An 8,956-nucleotide genomic window follows, 5' to 3' on the forward strand; every position below is an offset into this window, starting at 1 on the left:
CCCACATTTTTAAATCCAGTCCTCTTTTGATGGACAGCATGGTTGCTTCCAGGTTCTTGCTATTGTGAACAATGCTGCGATAAACATAGGTGTGCAGGTATCTTTTATATAGAGTGATTTGAGTTCTTCAGGGTATATTCCCAGCAGGGGGATTGCAGGGTCATATGGGAGGTTGATATTTAGAGCTTTTAGGAGATCTGACAAAGGCTTAACATCTTGGATCTACAAGGAACTCAAACGTGCTGAAAAGAAAAAAAACAAACAACCCCATTATAAAATGAGCAAAAAATATAAACAGACACTTCTCAAAGAAAGACATCCGAGCAGCCAACAGACACATGAAGAAATGTTCAACCTTGCTAATCATCAGGGAGATGCAAATCAAAACCACACTGAGATACCACGTAACTCCAGTCAGAATGGCAATTATCAATAACTCAAAAATAACAGTTACTGGAGAGGGTGTGGCGAAAAGGGAACACTTCTACACTGTTGGTGGGAGTGCAAACTAGTGCAACCTCTGTGGAAAGCAGTGTGGCAATTCCTAAAAGCACTGTTGCTTTCTAATGCCTTTTTTTCCTTTAGAAAAATGTAGAAAACTAAGGAAACAATTTTGATTGATTTGTAGATAAATGATATGTTATTTGATACAAATTAAGTGTTAGAATAGAAATCTGTTTTCGTGATTCTAAGTTGGAAAGGATGTTTCACTTGGCTGTGCCCTGTGCCATGTATGCTTCATGTGTACATCTTCTCCAAACTTCCCGTGTTTACCACATTGCCTCTTAATTCATAAGGAACACATTTAACTTATCACAGAGTAGAAATAAGCTGCTCTGCATCACCTGTGTTCTTAGTGAAGACAAAAGTCCTGGAGTTTTTTTCTTGGTTCTAAACAGGACTGGAGTGTGTTGGAACCAAAAAATGTTTACCATAGGGAACTACCTATAAAGTGATCTGATAATAATCATAATAATGTTAATACTATCCCATGTGTTTTGAGTATTAAGGCAAATTCTGAGGTAAGCACTATGCTTCTGTTATTTTGTTATTCCATTCTCACATTACATTTACATTCTGGTAAAGTTGGAGTAACAGAGATCAGATTTGCCATCCCAACTGAAACATTAAAAAACTCAGACAAAATTTATTAAACAACATTTTTCAAGACACTGAATATGAAGCAATAAAAGACAGTGATCCCTGAGAGACAAAAATAAAAAAGATGGAAGCTTACAGATGCCTCGGCTTATTGCCTTGAAGGATTTCCATATGTGTCACAGGCAAGCGACATTCAGATAGAGCCCAGTGGACTCTCTAAGTTGAAGAAATGACTAAGAATCAGAAGATCCAGGAAAATTGGTTTTGTGGAATAGCATACCAGTGAACAGAAAGCTGCAGAGATAGAATTCCAGAGATATGGAAAGCCACCTTGAATATTCAGCAGAATACTGGTCAGCACATGTGTGGCAGCAAACTAGTCAGATGCCAGTCAACTATCCATTTTTAGGATTAGAGAAAATAATTCCCAGTACTCCTGCAGGACTGGGAATTGGCTTGCTTCCACCAACCAGATTGAAAAAACTTACAATTGAAGGGATATAGGGTAGAGTAGTCAGGAATGTCTTGCCTCACAGTAGGAAATAATTTGTATTCATTGAGCAAGACCTGAAAAGAAACTCTTTCCAAATAAACTTAACTTAACTCCATGACAGAAGAAAGCTCAAGAACATTTATAGAAACACAAAATTATCAAGCAGCTAAAAATCCAAATCCACAGTATTTGACTAACTCAAAGATTTTGAAGTGTACAAAGAAGCAGGAAAATACAACCTATAACGAAGAGAATAATCAATCAATACCAAAGAACTGACACAGATGTTACAACAGCAGACAAAAACATTGAAATATTTCTTAAACCTGTATTCCATTTGTTCAAAAATATCAGTAGAGGCATAGCATATACAAGTTGAGTATTTTTTTTTATCACCAATGCTTGCGATCAAAAGTGGTTCCAATTTTGAATATTTTTTTGGATTTTTGACATAGTTCGTTATGCTTACAAGTTGAGCATCCAAAATTCAAAAATAAATCCAAAATATTAAATTCTCCAATGAGTGTTTTCTTTGAGCATCATGTTGACAATCAAAAAGTTTCAAAGTCAGAGTATTTTAGATTTTCAAACTTGAGATGCTCTATCCATATAGGAAAAAACCCAAATTGAACTTCTAGAGATGAAAAACTAGAATGTCATAAATAAAAAATACACTTAATATAGTTAACAGCAGATTAGACATTGCAGAAGGAAAAAAAGAATGAACTTGAAGACATAGCCCAAACTTTTCAAAATGAAACAGAGAGAAAAATAACTTTAAAAACACAAAGAATATCAGTAAGCTGTGACACAACTACAAGAAAGCTAATTTGCTTGTCTTTGAAGACCCCATAGGAAGAGGAACACAAAAATATATGTGAAGAAATGGATCAAAAATGTCTAAACTGGTGTAAATTACAAACCAGTGGATCAAAGAAAATTATGAAAAACATGAAGGAAACAACATCAACACACAAAAAACAAATTTTTTCAAAACTGGGTACAATGTATATTATACAGCTGATAATTACACTAAAAACCCAGATTTCACCACTACATGATATATCCATGTAACAAAACTGCACTTGTATTTCTTAAACTTATACAAATAAAAATATACTTGAGACCGTTTATAAGGACAGAATATTAATAGCAGGCAGAGATAAAGAACCATTGCATACCAAAGAGTGAAAATAAAAATTACGGCAGATTTCTAATCAGAAACAATGTAAGTCAGAAGACAGTGCAACGTTTTTTAAGTTCTGAAAGGGGGAAACACACACACACACACACACACACACACACACACACACACACAAAACTACTATCCTAGACTTTATACCCACTAAAAAGTATCTTCCAAACCAAAGATGAAATAAAGATGTTTAACACATAACAAAGCTGAAAGAATTCCTCACCAGGAAGAACTTTAGGAAGAGGAAAATGATACCAGTTCAAAAAGTCTCTCCAGAAAGGAATTAAAAACATAAGAAATAGTAACTATGTTGATAAGTACATGGTATTTTTAATTCATTACTAAATTATCTTTGAAAGTAATTGACTAACTAAAAAATAATGATGATGTTTGGGGGAGTATATTACATGCATTAGTAAAATACATAGTAACAATGCCTCACAGGTCAGGAGGAGAGAAATGAAAATATACTCTTGAGAGGTTCTTATGTCATATATGATCTGATATAATCTCTTGAAGGTATAATGTGATAAGTTAAAAATATATGCTATAAAATCTATAGCAACCACTAAAATAATGAAACAAAGAACTATTGCTAATCAACCAACAAAGGCGATAAATGAAACAAAGAACAAATTTAAAAATAGATAAAAGACCGGGCTCGGTGGCTCAGCCTGTAATCCCGCGCCTTTGGGAGGCTGAGGTGAGTGGAATGCCTGAGCCCGCGGGTTCCAGACCCGCTTGGGCCGCGAGACCTCATCTCTACAATAAATCAAAGAATCAGCCGGGTGTGGCAGCGCATGCCTGTAATTCCGGCTACTCGGAAGGCTGAGGCAGAAGGATCGCCGGAGCCCAGCAGGTTGAGGCTGCGGTGGCCGGGAGCGGCCACTGCACTCCAGTCTGGGTGACCGAGTGAGACTCCAACTCAAAAAAAAAAAAAAAAAAAAAAGGCAAAAGAGAACAAAGAATATAGAGGACAAATAGAAAGAAAGTGGATTTATATGTAACTATATCAATAATCATATTCAGTTACAATTGTCTAAATTCAAAATTAGAAGGCAGAGATTATCACATCAGACTTTTAAAAACCAGTTGCTAATTGTATTCATCCTGCACAGAATGCACTTTAAATATAAGAACACAAATATATTTCACAAAGTGAGAGAACAGAAAAAGATATACTTTAATCATTAGTAAAATTCAAATTAAAACCATAATGAGAGACCACCATAAACTTATTTAATTGGCTAAAATTAAAAATATTGACAATACCAAGCATTGTTGAAGATATGATGAATCTTTAATTGCCATACACTGTTAATGGAAATATAAAATGATACAACCATTTTGGAAAGCAGTTTGGCAGTTTCTTGAAAAGCCAAACATACACGTACCCATGACCCAACCATTTCATCTTAGATATTTACCCAAGAGGCAAGAAAGTATAAGTTAATACAAAGATTTAGACATGACTATTCACTGCAACTTTTATTGCAATAGCCAAGAATGGAAACAACCCAAATGCTCACCAAAAAGGGAATGAATAAACAAATTGTGATTTATCCATACAATGGAATACTATTGAGAGGTGACAAGAAGTGAACTAGTGATACATGCAACAACATGGATGAATCGCAAATCATTATTCTGAATGAAAGAAGCTAGACAAAAGTGTGTGTACACCTTAGATTCCAGTCATATAAAATTCTAAAAACTTCAGACTATTCTATAGCAACAGCAGATTAGTGGTTGCCTGATTGGGGAGACAATATTGGAAGGAATGGGAAGAAATAATTACAAAGAAGTAGGAAGACAATTTGGGGGTGATAGATATATTTACAACCTTGATTTTGGTGATGATTTCAGAGGTGTATGTGTGCTGTGTGTATGTGTGAGAAAAACTATCAATTTAAGTATGTGCAGTTTATTCTAGGGAAATCAAAGCCCATTAAAGCTGTTAAAATAAAAATGTATACACTATGAGGTAGGTAGTTTATTATCTTTATTTTACAGATAATTAAATGAAGGTACTAGCCAGAATTTTGACTCCAGCAAGTTATTTTTCTCCTCCAGCAAGTTCTTAGCTACTACAAAACAAATTCAGTTCACATTTAATCATATATAGATATTGGGTGTCCTTTATTTTTTGTGTGTCCTTTATAAGTATTAGTTTTAACTTTTAATTTCCTATTTGCAACCCTGCCAGTCATCAGAATACATGAAGCAAGGGAATATGAAGGGGAGGAGGAAGCATTTTCTGAGCACTTTCCATCTGCCTAGTGATTTAGATATGCTAGCATATTTTATTAAAGAAACTTATCTCCAAAGCATCTTAGGTACTGTTCAGTATTAGTAAGAAAAACTAGTCATTTAAATACAAATATTGAATTAAAATAAGAATGGTTAGCCCACATAACACCAGGACGTAGACTTTCTATACTGGGCTGGTTTCTTGTCATGCTGGTGACACTGTTCTTCCGCAGTTGCATTGTTTGACCTGTTTTAAGTGTCCAGTAACTGCTCATGACAAACGAGTCCTTCCTATTCTTTGAGGTGTTGATTGACAGCTCCTCTCCCTACTATTGCATAACCATACAATATCATTAGAAAGCAGAAATCTGTTCTTTAAGTAGATGAGGTCTTCCCTTGATCAATGTCCAATCTCAAGCACAGGATATACTCCTCACTCAGATTGAGGACAGCAGAGGCTGTCCTCATGCTCTACACTTCAAATGTATACCAAGAAGTCGTGACTTTCAGTTGTTTTCTCTCCACAGGTTCAACTTCTGTAGCCTAGAAACTGTGAGGGAGGATGTTCTGCTTACCCTCACTCCATGTTAGGAGACTGCTGACATGTAACTACTAAATTATCCTGCTAATAAAATGTGATGGTAAAGGAACACATTATTGCCTTTTGTCATCAATTTCCACTGTTTTCAATGGATACGGTAATTAAAATTCAAAATTTGGAGTTGGTCTGAAGAACTGCAAATGACTGTTGAATTTTGATACATATTTGAGCTTAGGAATATTGTTTACATGATACTGTCATCATGCTGATTACTAATCTTACTGATGGAACTCTGGTCACATAAGGCAGTCTTTCAGGTCCCAAAAGACAGGTTCATGATAAACTCAAATGTAATGACCCACCATTGCTACTTTTTCCATCATCTTTAGTTCTTTGTCTGCTCCAAAATAAGACATCTCAGACATCTCCAGAAACTTAGCCTCTCTTCAGTCCCTGTGATCTTTCTAAAGCACAAAACAATTATTCTCCCAGTGGTTCCCAGGATATAATCCACATTCCTTAGTGAATCTTGAAATGTTCCTCTTGCTCTGGTTGTCTCTTTTGAGTCCAGTCTCATCTCTTACCATGTTCCTTCTGGAATCTACAATCTGGTTCGGTTCTCCAAGAGGGATACTGATGCTTCTGAATGTTATCATGAGCTCTTCCACTTTGTGGAATGTTCTCTCTTTCTTCTTGTCTGTTTTAGTCTTGTTGGTTCTTAAATTTCTTTGTAGACATCACTTCTTCCTGGAATTCTCTTCTCACCTCAATTACCCATATCCCCAGGGACTTGATTAGGGGTTCCCCCCACTCTACTCCTGCTGCTCCCAGTATGTACCCATCTCCACACTTGACTCTCCATGTTGTAATTGCTGATTCACTTCTGTGTATATTCTTTAAACTCCTTAAGGATTGTGCATGCTGTATACGCCTGGCACATGCCTAGCATATAGTAGAAAAGCAAATATTTTTTGATGACTTTCCCACTACTGGAAACAACGAATGAATTCCTAGGGTCATTTATTTTAAATTAGGCCATGTCAAAACGATAATATCCTAAAAGAGAAAGGGATATCTGTTTTAGGTCTTGAGAGTTGAGTAGAGATTTTTCAAGACATCATTATGGGAAAAGCACTTCAGAGAGAACGACACAGGCAAAGTTTGGCACAGGGGTAAGAAAGTAGTAAATGGAAAATAAATAAAAAATTGAAAACATCACTCTGTCCATGTTTTACCAAAATATATGCAAGTTGACCAACACAAGAAGTCTTGTTCTAAAAACCATCCATCTGTTCTAGTTAAGTTGCTTTCACTTGCATGAAAAGCTCAAACTCAAACTGGTTTCAATAATTGGTTTAAACAACAGAGTCTGGATTAAACACATAAACTTTGGCATCTTCAGTATGTTGACAGCATTTTTAAAGCACTGCATTTCGCTGTAAAGAGAGTAGCACAATGTTTATCACATGTGAGTGGCCAATAAATGTTTACAATTATAACTGCTAAGGTGACCTCATGAAATTTTCCTAAGCATTAATGATAATGATAAATAATGAATAATAAATACCAACAAATAAATAGGATCATGCACAAATTTACTCAAGTAATAAGATGGAACATTGCAGTTTACATTAATTCAATGTTAAAAAAAATACATCAGTTAAAAACCCTTTTGTTAAAAAGGACATCTATTGTCATCATAATTAAGGTGTTTGCAGGTCATTTAATTATTTTGAGTAAATGGTTTACTCACAGTATTTACTAAACATTAATTTTAGAGCCCTAAGTTAAATATTCTCTTATTTTGAGAGATGAACTCAATGTCAGTTTAAAAAGATGATAGTAATGTTCAGAATATATGAATGTAAGATGATGCTGGAGATGATGGCAGGGAGCTGATGAATTCATTCATTCAATAAGTGCACAGAAAGTGTTGACAATGTGTGAAGTCCTAGTCTAGATATTAGAGAGCTAATGTTGAAAATAGAGGCATTAATCCTACCCTAGTGGAATTTCCTCCCTCATTTGATGTTTCTCAAATGTGGGTCATCAAACAGAAGACAGGTGAAGAATCAACCAGTGCTGCAAAACAAAATACCCCCAAACTCAATGACTTAAAAAATAAGCATGTATTATTGTTCTGTGTGTCAACTGGACATTTTGGTTGATCTGGGCCATGTTTGACTGACCTTGCTCAGTCTCATTCATGTCTCTATGATCAACTAGCAGATAGATAGGCAGAGTCTGGCTGGTTTAGGATGGCCACGTTTGTCTCTTCTACACATGATCTTTCATCCATCAGCTTACTAGCCTGTGCTTTTGAACATGGACTCCCAAAGGACCAAGGAAGTGAATGTAAGCAAGGAAGAACTCTGGAGACCTAAGATCAAAAGTATCAAAGTGTCATTTTCATCGCATGCTATTAAACAAATGAAGCCACAAGGTACCTGTTGATGGAAGAAGCAAAAAATTCAATTGTAAAAGGCATGGACAGAGAGAGGAGTAGGGAATTGGGACCATTTTGGTAATAAAACTAGATGGTTTGTCAGTTTTAGAAGGGAATATGATGAAACCTTTTTTGATCACTTACATTTGACAGATTTGAGTTATAAAATATTTTAAGATTTCCAAAAAGTTATTTCCTTTCTCAGTAATTGTGATCACACGTGGTACAGATAATCCTTGACACTTTTCCTCAGCTTCACTTCCTTACCAGAGGACAGTTATTGTGGACTAATATATATTCACATCATTTACATGTATTTGTTTACTCTCACGTGTTAAATATTCATTTTATATTATTCCCTTTATAACAAGTTATATTTTAATTTCAGGGTGTTAAAAAAAATTGGTGACTTGCAGTAGTCCATTGAAGTGAAAAAGCAATGATAAAAATAGTAACAGAAGTAAAATAGCTCCAAATAAGCTCATAAGGTAAATAGTGGACAAGACTCACATGAGAATCTCCCATGTGAATCCTTATGTCTTTTTTTTTTTTGATGAGTCAGAGTCTCACTCTGTCACCCAGGCTAGAGTGCCATGGCATAATCACAGCTACCACAGCCTTAATCTTTGACTTTCCAAACTGGAAATGCAGGCATGAGCCATCATGCCCAGTCCAATCTTTATGTCTTAAAGCAAGTGGAAAACGTTATGGTGCTAACTGGGTACACAGTAACAATTTGCTAAATTATAATTATATTAGATCCACAGTAATTTTTTTTTGTATAGTGCTTGCACACCATTCCCAGTCTACATTGCTTTTAATCATGTATATTTGCCCTAAGTGAAGTTGATGATGTTGCTGATTGCATAATATTTTCAAATCATATTCTGATCTGCTCAGATAAATGGAGTGAGGTTTTCTTTTTTTTTG

At 35.3% G+C, this 8,956-nt stretch overlaps 1 protein-coding gene across 2 annotated transcripts in view; it reads left to right on the top strand.

Annotated features, from left to right (window-relative positions):
• PNLIP (pancreatic lipase) overlaps positions 1 to 5,680 on the top strand; it is a 22,196-nt gene extending 16,516 nt beyond the window's left edge. For both annotated transcript variants that reach the window (XM_008067538.2, XM_021717330.1), the window contains one exon: positions 5,567 to 5,680. In XM_008067538.2, coding sequence (XP_008065729.1) covers positions 5,567 to 5,630 — 64 coding nt within the window. In that variant the 3' untranslated portion in view covers positions 5,631 to 5,680. The remainder of the gene's footprint in view (positions 1 to 5,566) is intronic.
• The last annotated feature ends 3,276 nt before the right edge of the window (positions 5,681 to 8,956 follow it).

This window comes from Carlito syrichta, unplaced genomic scaffold (assembly GCF_000164805.1).
Source record: "Carlito syrichta isolate Samal-C Ts95f unplaced genomic scaffold, Tarsius_syrichta-2.0.1 Scaffold309699, whole genome shotgun sequence".
Classification (NCBI taxonomy): Eukaryota; Metazoa; Chordata; class Mammalia; order Primates; family Tarsiidae; genus Carlito; species Carlito syrichta.